The sequence below is a fragment of the Rhinopithecus roxellana genome, chromosome 4, assembly GCF_007565055.1.
Source record: "Rhinopithecus roxellana isolate Shanxi Qingling chromosome 4, ASM756505v1, whole genome shotgun sequence".
Taxonomy (NCBI): Eukaryota; Metazoa; Chordata; class Mammalia; order Primates; family Cercopithecidae; genus Rhinopithecus; species Rhinopithecus roxellana.
In genome coordinates this window covers 65,162,672-65,181,695 of record NC_044552.1, presented here as the reverse complement: position 1 = coordinate 65,181,695, position 19,024 = coordinate 65,162,672, and the positions used below count along the sequence as shown (strand labels likewise).

Here is a 19,024-nt window from a genome sequence, read left to right as displayed (position 1 = left end):
AAATGGAGTCTTCTTGCTCTGTCGCCTAGGCTGGAGTGCAGTGGCGCCATCTTGGCTCACTGCAAGCTCCGCGCCTCCTGGGTTCACGCCATTCTCCTGCCTCAGCCTCCAAAGTAGCTGGGACTATAGGTGCCCGCCACCATGCCCAGCTAATTTTTTTAGTAGAGACGAGATTTCACTGTGTTAGCCAGGATGGTCTCGATCTCCTGACCTTGTGATCCTCCTGCCTCGGCCTCCCAAAGTGCTGGGATTATAGGCGTGAGCCACTGCGCCCGGCTTTAGGATTGAGATTTTTAAATGCAATTTTGAGATATTGGCAATGGCAATGTGATACAAATAAAAGCACTTGTACTGCCAATTATACTGTTTGTTGCCTGAGTTCCTACATAGAGAAAATGCTAACTTTCTGTTGGAGAATAGTAATAAGAAAAAAAAAAAATTTTGACTTTTTTTTTTTTTTTTTTCTGTACTTATTCCGAGATCCCCTGAAGCTTTTCTATGTATCCCAGGCTAAGAACTTTACTCTGCAATCTTTTTCCATGTATCATAAATTCATCAAACAGCAAACAACTGTGATAAACCTGGTTCTCCTCACAACTCATGGAGAAAAAACAAATATTCCACCCAAAGGACCTGGAACTTTTTATGGGGATTAACGATGAGTTAAGTTTTTCATTATTTATTGTTTTGAGGAGTTCTCAAAATCAGATTTTAGCAAATTAGAATACTCTGTCTCATCCCTTTGGAAGGATGAACCTTAAGGATAGGAATTGAGAACACCCACAATATTGTAATATACCATAATTAATGTTTAATGATTGCTTATTTGGAATGTAGACATTATTTTAAGCATTTTGATAGGATTATCTCGTTCCAACTTAACAAATAATTACAAGTTAGAATTTTAAAATACATTTAAAACAAGGAAACTTAGTACAGCTTGCCCAGTGTGACCCCCACAGCATGTATGTGGAGCAGGCTGTCTCTATGATAGTTTGACTGGATACTATGATGCCAATTTGTTGGGGTAATAGAATGTGGTGAATGATACAGTGCTGGCTACAATCTGTCCATGATTAAAGGCACAATCAAAGCATACAATCAAAGCATAAATTTTCATAAATTTCAGCCCAACAAGGTTCTAATTGTTTTGGGGATGTACATATTCATGTCTTCAACGGGCCCTCAGTGATCTTATCCTAATTTGACCTCTAAATGTGTAACTGTCATATACTTTTAGTTCCCTCAGTAGCACTATCTAGCCTGCAGGCTGAAGAGCCCTGCTTGGTTAACTAGGAATGCATAAATCGATAAAAAATAATCTCAGAGACAATAAACATATGATTTGCTTAAAATACTTTGAAAGCATCTTGTGGCCCGGCCCTTGGCTCACACCTGTAATCCCAGCACTTTGGGAGGCCGAGGCAGGCGTATCACAAGTTCAGAAGTTCCAGACTATCCTGACCAATATGGTGAAACCCTGTCTCTTCTAACAAAATACCAAAATTAGCTGGGCATGGTGGCGTGTGCCTGTAACCCCAGCTACTCAGGAGGCTGAGGCAGGAGAATCGCTTAAACCCGGGAGGCAGAGGTTGCAGTGAGCCTAGATCGTGCCACTGCACTCCATCCTGGGCAACACAGCAAGACCCCATCGCAAAAACAAACAAACAAACAAACAAAAAACCCCCCAAAACACAGCACCTTGTGAGGGAAACAGTGTGTACTAATTATTTCATATTCTGGGAAAAGTGGGGGACAGCTGTCAGGCTTCTTTGTCAAAAGTTTATGAACTGATGGCTTAGTTAATGGCTGAAAGTATGGTGTGTATCTACATACACATACATACCTAGGAGTATTTATGAAATCCCAACTGAGACTCTTTTGTTGCCTCAGGCCCCTCCTGGTCTCTTCCATTCTGAGCAAGGGAGAATTGCACAGAAGGGCGGGAACTGACTGTGGTTCCCGCCACTGCTCATGAGGTTTTCAAACAGGTCCGTCATACTGTTATAAAAGTGCTGCGCGGCTGTACCAGAGGTCTTGTGCTACAAGCTTAACAGCTGTGGTTTCAACATGTCTGGTCGCGGCAAGGGTGGAAAGGGTCTAGGTAAGGGTGGCGCCAAGCGTCACCGCAAGGTGTTGCGCGACAATATCCAAGGAATCACCAAGCCAGCCATCCGGCGCCTGGCTCGCCGCGGCGGCGTCAAGCGTATTTCTGGCCTCATCTATGAGGAGACTCGCGGAGTGCTGAAGGTTTTCCTGGAAAATGTAATCCGCGATGCTGTCACCTACACGGAGCACGCCAAACGCAAGACGGTCACAGCCATGGACGTGGTGTACGCGCTCAAGCGCCAGGGACGCACTCTGTATGGCTTCGGCGGCTGAGCTTATCTCCACAGCTATCGCAAAACCAACGGCCCTTTTCAGGGCCACCTATCCACTCAGGAGAAAGAGTAGTAGTCACTGCTTAAAATTAATGTAGTTTCACGTGTTTAGTAGCTTCGGTTTTCAAGTTCAATTGTTTTATTACGTCTTGGCTTCATATCTTACTGGCTAGTGAGGATAATGTATCTTTTATTTTTTAATTTATTTTCAGACAGTCTTGCTCTGTCTCCCACGCTGGAGTGCAATGGCGCGATCTCGGCAAACTGCAGTCTCCGCCTCCCGGGTTCAAAGGATTCTTGTGTCTCAGCCTTACGCGTAGCTGGGACAACCGGCTTGCTCCACCAACAACCGCTAATTTCTGTATTTTTTGTAGCGATGGATTTTCGCCATGTTGCCCAGGCTCGTCTTGAACTCAAGCTCAAAAGAGATTGCCCCTCCTCGGCCTCCGAAAGTGCTGGGATTACAAGCGTGAGCCGCCACGCTTGGCCTGTGTTTTCTGTATTACTGTAAGGAGACTGATGGCAAACTGCCGCTAACATTCTGCATGGCTATCAGAGAAAGAAAGTAGCAAAGACTGTAGCTGTTGGAGAAACAAGGTAACAAAACCTGTATCACAGAAGGCAAGTGGTAAAGGCTGATTCTGCTGTGAAGAATAGGGAAAAAAATAGAGGTCGGTACTAGTTCCTACCAAGGCATTGTTATATGAAAGGAAGACAAAATGGCGTTTACATGGTTATGGGTATAGGGGGATATGAGGTGTGTGGGAGGCACTTAACTGACAAATACAATCTTTAAAGAAGAAAGTAGTTATTGCCGTGGGAGAAACAACCATGAAAGTACATAAGATTCTCTCAAAATTTTTCAGTGGAATGGGGAGAGGCCAACTTGTTTGGCTGTGTTCCTCTGAGCTGCCTTCCATCCGGAGCTACTGATTTTCTGTTGTTGAATTTAAAAGGACTTTTTATTAATGTACCCGCGGCCAATTTAAAGGTATGTTGAACGAGTTTTTGTTGTTGTTGTTGTTGGCCTTTTATCTTAAATAGTTTTAGACTTTATTATTAACACAAGTCATTTTACCTTAAATCATAGATCAGGCTACTGTGGTTGCATGAATGGGCATTTAAAACCGAGGTTATCATGATTAAATTCCCACCTTCTTTCCCTCTACACCTCAGGAAATGAGACAAAAATAAGTAAGCTATTCTCTAGTGGGTTACTCCAGTCCTTGTTCTTAATCACTGTAAAATTACAATCTCAGGACTATCAGTATGACACTATTACTCACTATCCTCAAAATGGATTTTAGTTTGTGGAGAATATTGCATAAACCCTCATTTTTCCAATAAAGTTTTTTCACTTTATCATAATAAAAAGAAAGCTGGACAGGTGGCTGTCTAGCAAGAGGCAACATTTCCTGGTCTTTCTGGGAGCAGATGTAAGCATGTGGCTACATTATTTCTAACACAGGTGAGACACAGAAAAGTTACTACCAGGTCTGGGCTTTGAAACTTTCATGTTACCTTCTTCCCCAGCTATAATGGTATTGATTTCGTTTTGAGCAAGCAGAGACCATTAGGCCCTAGGAGATGATAGAACGTTGACTTGGAAGGAACGAAATTTCCTGATTGATCAGAAGGAGCAGAGCTGCTTCACAAAGCTGGACTAATCACAATGAATTTGTTCCATGAAACAAAAATATCTGTCTTTAAGCTTATTTATTGTTGAGTCTCTTTGTAAGCAGCATAATTTTATCACACAAAATTCAGTTTTTTTCCTGAACTTATTTAGTATTGTGGAATGTCCTTCCATTGACCTAAAAGCTCTTTACAGAAAAGCTGATGCCAAATGAGCCTGTCGACTTGGTATCACCTCTGTTGTGTTCCATTATAGACAGAACAGTGGGGCTAATTACAAGTTAGAGATCAGGCAGGGCACATGGCTCATGCCTGTAATCCCAGCAATTAGGAAGGCCGAAGTTTGTGGATCACTTGAGGTCAGGAGTTTGAGACCCTCCTGGCCAACACAGAGAAACCTCATCTCTAATAAAAATACAAAAATTAGCCGGGCATGCTGGCACAGGCTTGTAGTTCCAGCAACTTCCAGGTCTGGGTCAGAGTGAGACTCTATCCAAAAAAAAAAAAAGAGTTAGAGATCAATGGGTAGACTAGATAGTCTACATGTCTTCAGCAGTGGTAACCTATATATTTTCATGGGCTGACTTCCTTAAAGAGTGGTTCTGCCATGCACGATGGCTCTCACCTGTAATCCCAGCACTTTGGGAGGGCGAGGCAGGGACATCGCCTGAGGTCGTCGGGAGTTCGATACCAGCCTGACCAACATGGAGAAACCTTGTCTCTACTAAAAATAAAAAAACTAGTTGGGTATGGTGGTGCATGCCTGTAATCCCAGCTACTCAGGAGGGTGAGGCAGGAAAATCGCTTGAACCCAGGAGGTGGAGGTTGTGGTGAGCCAAGATCTTGCCATTGCACTCCAGCCCGGGCAACGAGAGCGAAACTCTGTATCAAACAAAACAAACAAACAAACAAAAAAACAAGAGTAGTTTTTAGTAATAGATGGATCAAAAACTCCTTTGAGAATCTGTTGAAAATAGACATATGAACATAGACATTTTCTAAGGCTCATGCTCAGAAACTCAAGGAACTCCTAGGGCTCCCTGGATTCCTGTCAACAACCAGAAGTCTAGGATTTCAGGGTCTGAGATCTAGAGATCCCAAATTTAAAGATGGAGAGGAATCACAGACATAATACTAAATAATACATTGAACAGGAGTGAGTTTATTTTGTTACCATTTACTGAGTGAAACAGACCTATGTATTCTTCTTCTTTTTTTTTTCTTCGAGATGTAATTTCCCTCTGTGGCCCAGGCTGGAGTGCAGTGGTGTGATCTTAGCTCACTGCAACCTCCGCCTCCCTGGGTTCAAGCAATTCTCCGATTCTTCTGCCTCAGCCTCCCGAGTAGCTGGAACTACAGGCCTGTGCCACTATGCTCAGCTAATTTTTGTATTTTTAATAGAGACAGGGTTTTGCCATGTTGTACAGGCTGGTCTTGAAATCCCAACCTCAGATGATCCGCCCTCCTTGGCCTCCCAAAGTGCTGGGATTACAGGCTTGAGCCACCATGCCCAGTCTATTGTCTCTCTTCTTTTACTAGGAAGAGAAATCTCTTGTCTGTCTTGCTCACTGCAGTATTTCAATGCCTGGCACAGAGGGAATGCAATCAATATTTGATGAAATGCTGAATGAAATCCCTTCAACTACTTTCTGATTTGTTTATTGTATCCCCTGCTCCATTACTCCTGCCATTTCTTTGGCTTGAAACTTTATCCTCTTTCAACATCATTATTTCCCTCCACTGCATCCAGTCTCCTGCCACCGGAAGCATATTCTTAGAACTAGTTATAATTTTGTTAGTCCCTGCTCACAAGCTTTCTATAACTGTCTGCAAAATAAATCTAAACTTCATTGTTTGATATTCAGACTCTTCACAATCTTCTCCCACATCTTTATCACAAGAAAACTCCATGTAAGCAGGAGGCTTGGTTAGCATATTCTTTATATCAGCAATCTCCTTTAACAAGCTCTCTAGGTGATTCTGATGCACACTCAAGTATGAGAACCACTGTTCTCAGTGCAAAAGTCCTCAGTACAAAACTCACTGCTTGGCACTTGAATGTGAATGAATGACTATCCATTTTCAATCTACAGGATGTTGCTTTCATCCACCTTCGCCTGGAAGGTGCTTGTATCAGGCAGTGCAGATGCCTTCTCCCCAAAAGTCATTTCCCCTCCTTTCTTCCTAATACAGCTTTATTTCTTTGTTGCCTGACTTGTTCTCCGGAGAAGGCAGAGTTCCTTTTAGCCTCAAGGATCTGATTAATTTGACTACACCTGTCCTAAAGATCACATGCCCTTTATTAATGATTGGATTGGGGATAAGTATATAGTCAGCTTTTGTGATTAGGAGAATCCTTAACAATGGAGTCCCAACTTCTCTAAGAACATGATTAAGATGAGATGGGGATTGTCGACCAATGAACGATGTGCGTTTGTGTGCAAACGCAAGTGTGGTTGCACACTGAGAATTGTCTAGTTGGTGAAACCAGACAGGTCGCAGAGGTGGGGCGGCGGAGGGAAGAGGATTTTATTTTTCCTTTAGAACCTAAAAATCCAAATTAAGACCTTTTGAAGGAATTGAGGAAAGAAAGGAAAAAAGCAAATTCAACATTAAGAAGTATTTGAGAGCAGCAGTCTCCTCTCCTTCCCCACCCCCGCTCCAGTCCCCCATAATGTGGGCTTCTTTTGTAAAACCCGTAGACTTTTAAGGACTCAAAAAGAGAAACGAAATTCGTTTTCATAGAGCAAAACTATGAAATTACTGTTGTCTCTTAGGTGCTATCGACTGATACCTCATAAAACACGGAAACTAGTTTCATAAAGCCACCAGCCCAACAAGTACCATTTTAAGTTTTAAAAACATGCCTATTTCAGCTGCAAGAGTTTCCAGTAACTTCACGTGTCAGTATATAGCTCCAATTGTGAAAAGGTGAGTGGCTCTTAAAAGAGCCTTTGGGTTTACTAAGGCAGTTGCAGGGCTAAGTTTACTTGGAGCTCGTGTACTTGGTGACGGCCTTGGTGCCCTCCGACACCGCGTGCTTGGCCAGCTCCCCGGGAAGCAGCAGGCGCACGGCCGTCTGGATCTCCCTGGAGGTGATGGTGGAGCGCTTGTTGTAATGCGCCAGGCGGGAAGCCTCGCCGGCGATGCGCTCGAAGATGTCATTGACAAAGGAATTCATGATCCCCATGGCTTTGGAGGAGATGCCGGTGTCGGGGTGGACCTGTTTCAGCACCTTGTACACGTATACGGAGTAGCTCTCTTTTCGGCTGCGCTTGCGCTTCTTGCCGTCCTTCTTCTGTGCCTTGGTCACGGCCTTTTTGGAGCCCTTCTTTGGGGCCGGAGCGGATTTCGCTGGCTCAGGCATGCTATCTTCCCTGTTCTGCAAGTAGAAATCAAAATGAAATCTACAACCCCTGATCCTCGGAATTTGTAGACAATGCTATGTAAATAAAGATTTAGTTTCTCTATCTCTGATTCGTTCTTTTGTCGTGAAGTCTGCATGCAAATGAAGGAGCCTAGGTCTACTCTCCTATTGGTCATATCCTGAGAGCAGTTTTCGAGGTCGGGTCACCTAATTAACATTTTATATAACACGTTCCTGGCATTCCAAACAATTCAGATTAGTTTACTTATTCATTTTAAAAATTAAAAGTTGCTCTCCTCTATGCTTTTAAATGCCAGGGAGACAAAGCTTCTGGCCCAGTTACGTCTTCCAATTGTAAGGTCGGTTTAACAGCTCCTGGAAAAGCTATGCCTTGGCATTCTGGTGTAGATTCTAGAGCAGCAGGACAGACCTGAAGAACGGCGAGCTAGGCGACCGGCGATCACCCGCACAATCCCGAGAACAGTGTTTCCCACTTTTTACAGAGTGCACAAACACATCATGAAAATAAAGGGCAGGCAATAAAGGTCCGGAGAAAAACAACAACAACAACAACAAAAGTAAATAGCATCTCTTGAAGAGAGCTAAGACAGGAAAGAATGTCTTAGCCAAAATGGCTTCAGTCCTTAATGGAAAAGCAAGTCACACCTAGTTTAGCCCTACAGCGAGGATCCGAAATAAATATTCAGTCTTACTAGTGAAAATATTATTTAAAAAATTAAAATGAAAGAGTCCGCTATTTAACAAAGAGATTTACTTTCAACTTATTATTATCTTTGGCTAAAGCCCGCTTCTTAGCTAACTGTTCAGTTTAAGAAACTGTTCTTCCTAAATTTGACTGTCCTTTTTAAGCCCCCCTCCTTCACCACACCGTCCCCAGGCCCCTAGCCCCTCTCCTCTCCTGCCACCATTCCCACTTCCTGGGTCCTAAGTCTCCAGACATGAAGGTGCTGCGCAAAAAGTATTCCACTCTTGTGGGTTAGCATCTAACAAAAGTGTACTCTGAATTTATGGTGTCTTATGTTTGTTTCACAAAGTAATTTGTTTTTCTCACTTCAGTGATGACGAGAAAACCTTAAAATCTGTTTAACATTTTTTTTTTTTTAATTTCCAATTTAGCTAATGTAGCAGTGTTCAGAATAGCTAATACGCTTTCTTTGTATTTATTTAATCAAAAAATCTTGGGGCGGGCGCGGTGCCACTTTTCCTTTAATACGGTTTAAATGTTCTGTCTCATTTGTCTTTCTCCTTTTGGGATTACACGCCTGTAATCCCAGCACTTTGGGAGGCTGAGGCGGGCGGATCACAAGGTCAGGAGATCCAGACCATCCTGGCTAACACGGTGAAACCCTGTCTCTACTAAAAATACAAGAAAATTAGCTGGGTGTGGTGGCGGGCGCCTGTAGTCCCAGCTACTTAGGAGACTGAGGCAGGAGAATGGCATGCACCTCGGAGGCGGAGCTTGCTGTGAGAGGAGATCCTGGCACTGCACTGCAGCCTGGACAAGAGAGAGAGATTCCATCTCAGAGAAAAAAAAAAAAAAAAAAAAAAAAAAAAAAAAAAAAAAAAAACGGCCTGGAGTGATGACTCACACCTGTAATCCCAAAACTTTTGGAGGCCGAGGCGTGTGGATCACGAGGTCAGGAGTTTGAGACCAGCCTGGCCAATATAGTGAAACCCCGTGGATACTAAAAATACAAAAATCAGCCGGACGTGGTGGCGCAGGCCTGTAGTCTCAGCTGCTTGAGAGGCTGAGGGAGAACCCGGGAGGCGGAGGTTGCAGTGAGTCAAGGCCGCACCATTCCACTCCATCCTAGGTGAAAGAGTAAGACACCGTCTCAAAAAAATAAATAAATAAATAAAACTTATGTGATATTACTTTTTTCTCATTTAACAGAAAGGGAAATTAGAGAACCCAAGTTGCGGCGTCCTGCCTAAAACCCCATCGTTTATACTAGGTGTAACCAGAATGATGATTTAGGCAGTCTGACTTGTATCTAGTCCGTTAGAAGACATCTTCACCTACCTTGGTGGGCTGTGTTGCAAAAAGAGAAACGGCGTTCTTCTCATGTTAAAAGAATAGAAAATGAAGCATTTCTTTAACGACTAAAAGAGGTTAGAAATGAAAAAAATTTTTTTTGATTCTACGGTATAACTTAGAGAAAAAGGAGAAAGACAAATGAGACAGAAAATTTAAACCATATTAAGGGAAAAGTGGCAAAGGGAGAGAAAAAATAAACAGACGCAATGGAAGGAGAGACAGATGTGAAGAGTAGGATAAAAAGAGAAAGAAATTCACCTAAAGAGGATGAACTAATATGTTGGAGAGACACAAAATGTACACACACAAAGAAAACCACAGAGAGAGGAGTTCAGTGATACAATCTGCAACTGCAAGAAGAAACAGAAAGAAAAGTGCAGATGAAGGCCCTTAACTACATCCAAACTACACATATCAGATATTCAACTGACAAGATTGGATTGAGATCCTTAAATGATTTAAATGAGGTAGTTAACACTGCCATTCGTGATTTTTGAAATTCCTGCTAAAGACTAAAATTTCTGCACTTATATATCTATATGAATAAAAATGGTGATATGGCACATAATTAAGAAAAAGACAATGGGGAATTTAAAAAATGGCAGTAACTGTAGAGTAGCATTGAGATTTCCTGTTTCTGATTGAGATCTCAAGAGAGTTTTAAACTTTTTATAGTGAATATATTTGTACAAAAGGGTATATGCAACATAAACAAGAATTGTAAAACAAATGGTTGGTACTTAAAAACCCAGTTTAAGAAGTAAAATATCATTAGTAATTAATAGGCCCTGTATAACTCTCCCCAATTCAGTGGGAGAGACAGGAAGAACTTTGAGCTAGGCGAACAGCAATCACTCACATAATCTTATGAACGGTATATCTCACTTTTCACAGAGTACACATATACATCATCAAAATAAAGGGCAGTTTAAGAACTAGAATGTCAGGCCGGGCACAGTGGCTCATGCTTATAATCCCAGCACTTTGGGAGGTCAACGCAGGTGGATCATCTGAGGTCAGGAGTTCAAGACCAGCCTGATCAAAATGGTGAAACCCTGTCTCTACTAAAAATACAAAAATTAGCTGGGTGTGGTGACACATGCCTGCAATCCCAGCCACTTGGGAGGTTGAGGAAGGAGAATTGCTCGAACCCAGGAGTTGGACGTTGCAGTGAGCCAAGATTGTGCCTCTGCACTCCTACCTGGGAGACAGAATGAGACCCTGTCTCAATATATATATATATATATTTAGATAAGGGAATCTCACTATAATGCCCAGGCATTCTCCCATCTTAGCCTCCCCAGTCACTGAAATTACAGGTGTCAGACACCAAGCCTGGCCCTACATTTTGTTTTAATCAATCTTATTTTTGTTTCAGTTTGTTTGTTTTTTGGTTTTTCTTGGTTTAAATATCTAAGAATGGATCCATAAATTGTAAGTCATTTCATTTTGCCTATTTTTATCTTCACATAAATGGAATCACAAGCTGTATATAATTTTATGATTTTTTTTATCCAAACCAACGTTTCTGAGATTCATTCATGTTCATATATGTCACGCCAGTACCATAGTTTCATTATTTTAAATAGTTAAATATACAGTAACACTAGTTTACTCAATTTACTATAACAGACCTTCATATTGTGTCTATCTGGGATTATCGAGGTCATTACTTCTGTGAACTTTCTTGCACATGTTTCCTGGTGTAGATGTGCACACATTTCTCTAGTATATATGTAACAAGGTGAGAGGCTGCTTGAGACATTCACATAGAGCTGCTCAGGGCGAAGATACTTCTATAGATCTAGAGCTCAAGGCTGAAGCCTGGCATAGAAAAATGGCAGGCCACCCTGCCATCCCTCAACCCTTAATGTCCTTGCAAGGTTTGAAATGTCTGGATGGAGAGAACCATTTTCCATTTCCTATTTCTCACTAGGTAATACATTTTTTTTCACCTTCTGAGTTCCCTTCCCCGCCCTTCCCTGCCCTTCCCTCCCATCCTTTCCCCTTCCTTTTCCTTTGCGGGCATGGTAGCACACACCTGCAGTAGCTTGATCTCAGCTCACCACAACCTCTGCCTCCTGGATTCAAGCAATTCTTGTGCCTCCGCCTCCTCAGTAACTGGAATTACATGCATATGCCACCATGCCTGGCTAATTTTTATATTTTAGTAGAGACAAGGTTTCACCATGTTGGCCAGGGTGCTCTCGAACTGCTCACCTCAGGTGATCTGCCGGCCTTGGCCTCCCAAAGTCCTGGGATTACAGGTGTAAGCCACCACTCTTGGTTGGGCCTGATTAATCTTTTAAAGATATTTTGATTGTTATTGATGATAGGATCTTTAAAAACAAAATTCTATGAATTAAATCTGTTCACTTTTTCCTGGAAATTATGTAGAGATGGATTAGTGAATTTAAATCTTATTAGATTAGTTGCCTTCTTTGATAAGATAAATTGCATGAATTTCTTTTTTAAATAATTCAATCAAAACACAGATAAAGCATCAGTAATTAAAATTTTCAGTGTTAATTCAAGTAGGATTTGGTTGTTTAAGTTAAAGAAATGAAACAAAATGAATGACAACCCTATAGAAATGTAAGATCCAAGAGGGCAGGAATTTTTGCTTGTTTTATCCATTGATGTATATCTAGCACTTAGAATAGTGCCTGGCACATAATACCTTCACATAAACATGTGAAAGCTGGCAGCATATTCCAGATTACAATATGCCATTTTGGCATAAGGATTATTTTGAGCTAAAGGGACTTAAAAACAGCAGATGCAAGAGAGGTGCTCTGCTCTCCCATTTTTCTTCCTAGAAGTAGGAGATAAAACCTCCCTATAGAAGATGTGCTCCCTGGCTGGGTGCAGTGGCTCACACCTGTAGTCCTAGCACTTTGGGAGACCGAGGCGGGCAAATCACGAGGTCAAGAGATGAAGACAAAAATTAGCTGGGCATGGTGGCTGTGCCTGTAGTCCCAACTACTTGGGAGGCTGAGGCAGGATAATCGGTTGAACCACGCCCGGCTAATTTTAGTAATTTTAGTAGAGACGGGGTTTCACCATATTGGCCAGGATGGTCTGGATCTCATGACCTCGTCATCTGCCCACCTCAGCCTCCCAAAGTGCTGGGATTACCGGCCTGAGCCACCAGGCCCGACCAATGAGTCTTCTTTAAATCACATATGATGAAGGGTGGTTTTTGCAGTAAGCCATTTTTGGAACAAAAGAAGGTGGGGAGGAGTTCTTTAACCATTGCTGTTTTTTGATCACAGAGCTCAGATAAAGGTCAACAGGCCATTGAACAATGCCTATAAAATAGGCAAAATTAAAATGAAAAATAATATCAATATTATTAGTTCCAATCAATGACATATCATTTAAATCTCACTGGGTCTGATGTTTAAAAAAATAAAAATGTAAAAGATTAAATACATTTGGTTTTATTTTAATGTAATCAGAAATTACTGACATACATTATTTAAAGCAATATATGTTGGATATCATGAAAATTGCCTGTCTAGTCATACTTCCTGAATCCCAATTGCTCTCAACTCTTCTGAGGTGGTAATCACTTGATGATGAGCTGAAGGGTGCTGTTACCTGGACCACAGGATCACTACTTTAAAAACACAATTGGCTAGTATGCTTACAAATAAGTTGATTTCTCTGATAGACATCTTTCCCATAAAAGTTCTCTCCAGCTCCAAGAACAGTGATCTTTTTTGTCAGGTTTACATACAATGAAACTCAAAAATAATGTGAGATATTAAATTAAATGGAATATATCCAAGGTATTTTGCTATATGGTTATAATTTCATGGAAGTTTTATTTTGCCTTTCTAAAAAAAAAAAAAAAGCATATGTCAGTTTTTGAACATGAACAGTATTTTATCCTTTTACGTTTTTTTTTAAATTGAAGCAAAGAATATATGCAATAATGTGCCTTAGAGAGTACTCCTCTTATTTGGGCCTAAAAACAAATCATGTGTGGATTTAAAAAGATAATAATAACAATAATAAAGAAGATGAGGGACAAATATCCCCGGAAAATGTTTACCAAGACATTGCTAGTTTAGCAATATTAGTATCAGACAAAATATTAAAGCAAAGGTGTTTACAGGGATAGAGAGGGACACTGTAAGGACTCTTATCTGCAATGTGGAAAACAAGATATTCCAGAAAACTCTATTGAAGCAATACACCTATGAACTAGAGAAACTACAACCAACAAACTAGTACTTAGTTACTCAACAAAAAACACAAGGGGCCGGGCACGGTGGCTCATGCCTGTAATCCCAGAACTTTGGGAAGTCAAGGCAGGTGAATCACTTGAGGTCAGGAGTTGGACACCAGCTTGGCCAACATGATGAAACCCCATATCTACTAAAAATATAAAAATTAGCCGGGCGTGGTGGTGCGCGCCTATAATCCAAGCTACTCAGGAGGCTGAGGCAGGAGAATCGCTTGAACCTGGGAAGTGGAGGTTGCAGTGAGCCGAGATCATGCCACTGCAGTCCAGCCTGGGTGACAGAGCAAGACTGTCTCAAACACACACACACACCCCCCAAAGAAAAAGAAAGCAAAGAAAAAACCACAAGGGAAATTCCCATAAACCATCCAGAACAATAAAATTTAGAAGCTGAAACGAGGGTGACAAATAGGACATCTTTGGTTCTCTGGGTGCAAATACCATTAATCAGGATTCTGAGCTCTGGGAATTAAAGTCTGCCCCTTGGGGAATAGAATTCTAGGCTCTTAAACAAAAGTGAAGACACATAGCATAAAGCCAGAATGCTTTAAAACAGGGGTAGCCTGGAGTAAAAAAGGAAAAAAGAAGAAAAAAACTAGTAAACATCCCTGAGATAAAACCTTGTTTGTCTCTACAGGACTCTGGCTCTGAGGAAGTGGATGGAGAAAACTGGCCCCAAAGATTTAACCCTAAGTTTTAATGAAGTCTTGAGTTCCAATGAAGACGTCCTGAAATTAAATTGACTCGGGCTTATAGCCCCCTCGTGCCTGATGAAGACAAACAAAAACCCCTTCAGGAGGAAATCATCTTGAACCCAAGTTCTCTACATTTATACACATTATCTATTTATTGAGCAATCATTTATTGAACACCTATTATGTGCCAGACACTCTGTCAGGAACTTAGGATGTTTAAATATAAGGTCATAACGAATGTCACAAAATTGAAGAAAAACAGACACGATGGAGAGTTTGGCTAATAAGAAAAGAAGAGCCTTCCATTTCCTCCTAGATCCCTAAGCAAACAAAAGATTTCAGATATTGAAATGATTAGATACAGACTATAAAAATAACTATTTACTAAAAGTTTAATGAAATAAAAAATAGAATAATAAAACAAGGAGCATGGGATAATCAAAACCAAGTACATTTGAAAAAGAACAAAAGAGAACTTTGCTATACTCCATAATGATAAAATAAAAATCCAAAAGTAAGATGTAACATTCAAAACCTTATATGCACTGGACTACTGAACCACTACTATGTCAATAAATAACTGACAGAATTAGAAGGGGAATTTCAAATTTACAATTGTAGGGTAACCTTTCAATATTCTGTATGAGTGTTAGACACTCATATTACAAACAAGGAAAAATGCTAATAGTTGTCTAGGATTTGAATAAGACAAGCAAATTTGATCTATCTATGATTACCTTCATTTGACACAGAAAACATCCCTTCTATTTTTCAAAGCATACATTGGACAATTTCAAAAAAAATTAATCCTGGTTTCAGAAAGTTATAGAAATTAAGGAACATAACTACAAAAAGGGAGATATAAAGAACGACAAGAGAATGCTGTGTAATGTTTACAAAAAATTAAACTCAGTGGAAAATAATTTTCAAGAAAAAGAAGAAAATTAATAGACAAGCTGAGTAAACAAATTATGATCATGAAAATAAGGTAGGCAGTTAAAAAAAAATCTTTTCTGTGTCCTTCCACCCAAATACTGCCAAGTCCAGTCTGATTTTCCAAGTTTTAGTGAATTTTTAAGGAATAGATTATCTCTTAGTTTTTATTTTTTTCTGAGATGGGTCTCGCTATGTTGCCTCCGCTGTAGTGTGGTGGCTATACACAGGCATGATGGCAGCACCCTACAGTCTCTAATTCCTGGGCTCAAGTGGTCCTTCTGCTTCACCTCCTAAGTAGCTGGGACTATAGGGACATGCCACCTCACATGGCATGATACCTATTTTACAGAATCTGTTACTATAGAAAAATAGCTCTCCTACTTTTTTCTTTTAAAATTGTATAACGTTATTAGCAAAACTGGAGAGGAATACAAATTTTAAAAAGAGAGAAAAAAAACAAAATTATAGCTTTGTCTCACTAATGAACATTCATTTTTGGTTTTTAGAAATAAATGCCTATTATGAGAAAACATGGAAACCAGGAGAAATTGCAGAGACCATATTATTTAAATAAATAGCATATTATATAGGGTTTATTCTAAGAATAGAAGGAAGTTTAGCATTCTAAATCTGCCAGTTTAAGAAATCAATAAAGGAAGGCCCAGAGCAGTGGCTCACGCCTGCATTCCTAGTACTTTAGGAAGCCAAGGCAGGTGGGTCACTTGATGTCAGGAGTTTAAGGCCAGCCTGGCCAATGGCAGGAACCCCTGTCTTCTACTGAAAATACAAAAATTAGCCAGACATGATGGCATGCACCTGTAGTCCCAGCTACTTGGGAAACTGAGGCAGAAGAATCACTTGAACTTGGGAGGTGGAGGTTGTAATGAGCTTAGATCAAGGCACTGCACTCCAGCCTGGGTGACAGAGTGAAACTCCATCTCAAAAATAAAATAAAATAAAATAAAAACAGAGATTAATAAAAAGCATGATAAAAAAATAAAAAAAAAATAAAAAACGTGATAATCTCCAAAGATAATGAGAAAGCATTTAACACAATGTAACACTCTTTCATCATAAACACTTTACAATGAGAAGAGAACTTCATAAGGAGTAGCTACAGTGAGTATAACACTTAATGGTGCCATTTTGGAAGGATTCCCATAGAGGTGGAAGGAAGACAAGTGTGGTGTGAAACTACTCCTATTCAACAGGGCATCACAGAGTTTGGCCAATACCATGAGATAGGAACAGACAGTCAGAAGAGCAAGGATTCAACAGGAAAAGATGATTATCTTTGAAAATAATTGTCAAGGTAAAAGTTCATGAGAATCTATAAACAATTACATCAAATAAGAATTGGAATTAGTGGGCATAGGCCAGGCGTGGTGGTTCGACGCTTGTAATCCCAGCAGTTTGGGAGGCCGAGGCGGGTGGATCATGAGGTCAGGAGATGGAGACCATCCCGGCTAACACAGTAAAACCCCATCTCTACTGAAAATACAAAAAATTAGCTGGGTGTGGTGGCACGTGCCTATAGTTTCAGCTACTCGGGAGGCTGAGGCAGAAGAATCGCTTGAACCTGGGTGGCAGAGATTGCGGTGAGCCAAGATTGAGTCACTGCATTCCAGCCTGGGCGACAGAGCAAGGCTCCGTCAAAAAAAAAAAAGAATTGGAATTAGTGGGCATAAGAGTACCATACAAAAATTCATGGCATTTTTATACACTAGCAATTACCTATCTGAAATCAAGGTATTACAGAAAAGCCAGACATCACAACAGTACAACAGATTCTAAATCCAAGAGTAAATATTCCAGATGTATATGATAAAAATTTTGTAATGTCATTAAGTACATAAAACAATATCCATTTTAAAAAGAGGCAGCTTTATAGTGTACTATGTTTATGTTTTGTGATGATTCAATATACTAAAATGTTCACATAAACTCTCCTAAAAGGATAGTTTTGTAAATTACTGAAAAATGTAATGTCAAGCAAACCCTAATGAATATTTTGTAGAGCACTGTAAAATTCATATCAATGAATGAAAATCGTCAAGATGATTCTCAAAAAAAAAAAAAAAAAAAAAAAGAAAAAGGAAAAGAAAGAAGAGAGTGATAGACCGTGACTTAGCACTATATATGAAAACATATGAACCTACAGTAATTAAAACAGTGTGGCATTTGGTCTAGGCATAATCAGTAGGTGAGTAGAACAGAGTTAGGCATTTTTGGAGTTTTCTAGGAGCCTCTTTGCTGACATATTCTAATTGCCTACAGATAGCTCTTCACTGGATGCTTTAACTCTGTATCCCTGGGAATAAGGGGAGTAGAGAGGGTGAATAATGATAAAATATTTCTCTGATTCTAAACTCAACTCACACTGTTTGCTATAGGAATCTGGTTGACTCAAGTTGGTGTGTGTTTTCAATGCAGAGAATGGAGACTTCATCTCCATACATGGTGTTGGGGTGCTGAAGCAAGATGAAGAGAGAAGCATCCCTGAAGACCAGAGAAGTGGTAATTGCGTGGGCGTGTAGTGTGATATGGGGAGAGTACCATAAAAAAAAGAGACAGGTATATACTGTACTATGTTTATGTGCAGTACTATTACCGGCAGAGAGAAAAGTGGAAATCTCACTGATCATGTGAAATGCAAGGTTTTGTTTTTACATGTTGTTAAATTAATTCCTTAGAGTTACCAAGAGATAATATTTGTAATGTAAAGAAGGGACCCTGGAGCTAACCTGCCTAGGTCAGAAAGCTCTCTGCCATGTATTAGGCGTAGGACATTGGACAAGTTATTTTAAGCTTCACTTGGTATATACTCATGGGTAAAAGTGGGATAACAGGCCGGGCGTGGTGGCTCACACCTGTAATCCCAGCACTTTGGGAGGCAGAGGCGGGCGGGTCACAAGTCAGGAGTTCCAGACCAGCCTGACCAACATGGTGAAACCCTGTGTCTACCAAAAATGCAGAAATTAGCAGGGCATGGTGGAGCACGCCTGTAATCCCAGCCATTCAGGAGGCTGAGGCAGGAGAATCGCTTGAACCCGGGAGGTGGAGGTTGCAATGAGGTGAGATTGCACCACTGCACTCCAGACTGGGCAACAGAGGGAGACTCCATCTCAAAAAAAAAAAAAAAAAAAAAGTGGGATAACAGTGCACAGGTATGTCTTGGGGCTGACATTAGTATCTGGAAATCACTTAGAAATATATGTGTAAAAAATAAAAAATAAAAAGAAATAAAAATAACTCGTAAGGGTTGTCAGCTATGTGCACCAATGGCTGCATTGTCTTTTTTGCACCTGAGGTACTTCTGCCTTCGTGGGCACCTTCCTTTATTAAAGTCATATGAAGATTAATATATAACGTCTTCTTCGACTTAAATGTTCATTTTTCCCCTTCTGACTTCAGAAGAAATTAAAATATTTTCATGAGCCCCTAAAAGAACTGTGGGCCCTAGACACCGTGCCTGCTGTTTAATGGAGGACAGCACTAACTGTACCTGAAGATGATTTTTTTTTTTAAATTCAATTAGAAAATAATTATTCGCACACATTCATATACATACATACACCGAATCCTCACACGAAGAGCCCTACAGGCGTGAGAACAGTAAGGGAGGTGCAAGAAACGTCTCCTTGGAGATGGGAGGCATATTTTCAGCTAGTAGAGAAGGGGGGAAGTGCCAGCTCTCTG

The 19,024-nt window shown here is 40.5% G+C and overlaps 2 protein-coding genes across 2 annotated transcripts; one reads left to right on the top strand and one right to left on the bottom strand.

The window, feature by feature from the left end:
* The first annotated feature begins 1,663 nt into the window (after positions 1–1,663).
* LOC115896855 (histone H4) lies at positions 1,664–6,899 on the top strand. The gene is made up of 2 exons (XM_030928480.1): positions 1,664–3,372; positions 6,794–6,899. The coding sequence occupies exon 1, from the start codon at positions 2,071–2,073 to the stop codon at positions 2,380–2,382; it is 312 nt and encodes a 103-aa protein (XP_030784340.1). The 5' UTR covers positions 1,664–2,070; the 3' UTR covers positions 2,383–3,372; positions 6,794–6,899.
* On the bottom strand, positions 6,690–7,443 carry LOC104663512 (histone H2B type 1). The gene has a single exon (XM_010364744.2). It carries the CDS (start codon positions 7,381–7,383, stop codon positions 7,003–7,005), a length of 381 nt encoding a protein of 126 aa, XP_010363046.1. The 5' UTR covers positions 7,384–7,443; the 3' UTR covers positions 6,690–7,002.
* Between the last annotated feature and the right edge of the window lie 11,581 nt (positions 7,444–19,024).

What these genes read in the sequence shown, in the direction of transcription:
- LOC115896855 (XM_030928480.1), top strand. Translation starts at nt 2,071, where the DNA reads ATGTCTGGTCGCGGCAAGGGTGGAAAGGGTCTAGGTAAGGGTGGCGCC.
- LOC104663512 (XM_010364744.2), bottom strand. Translation starts at nt 7,383, where the DNA reads ATGCCTGAGCCAGCGAAATCCGCTCCGGCCCCAAAGAAGGGCTCCAAA.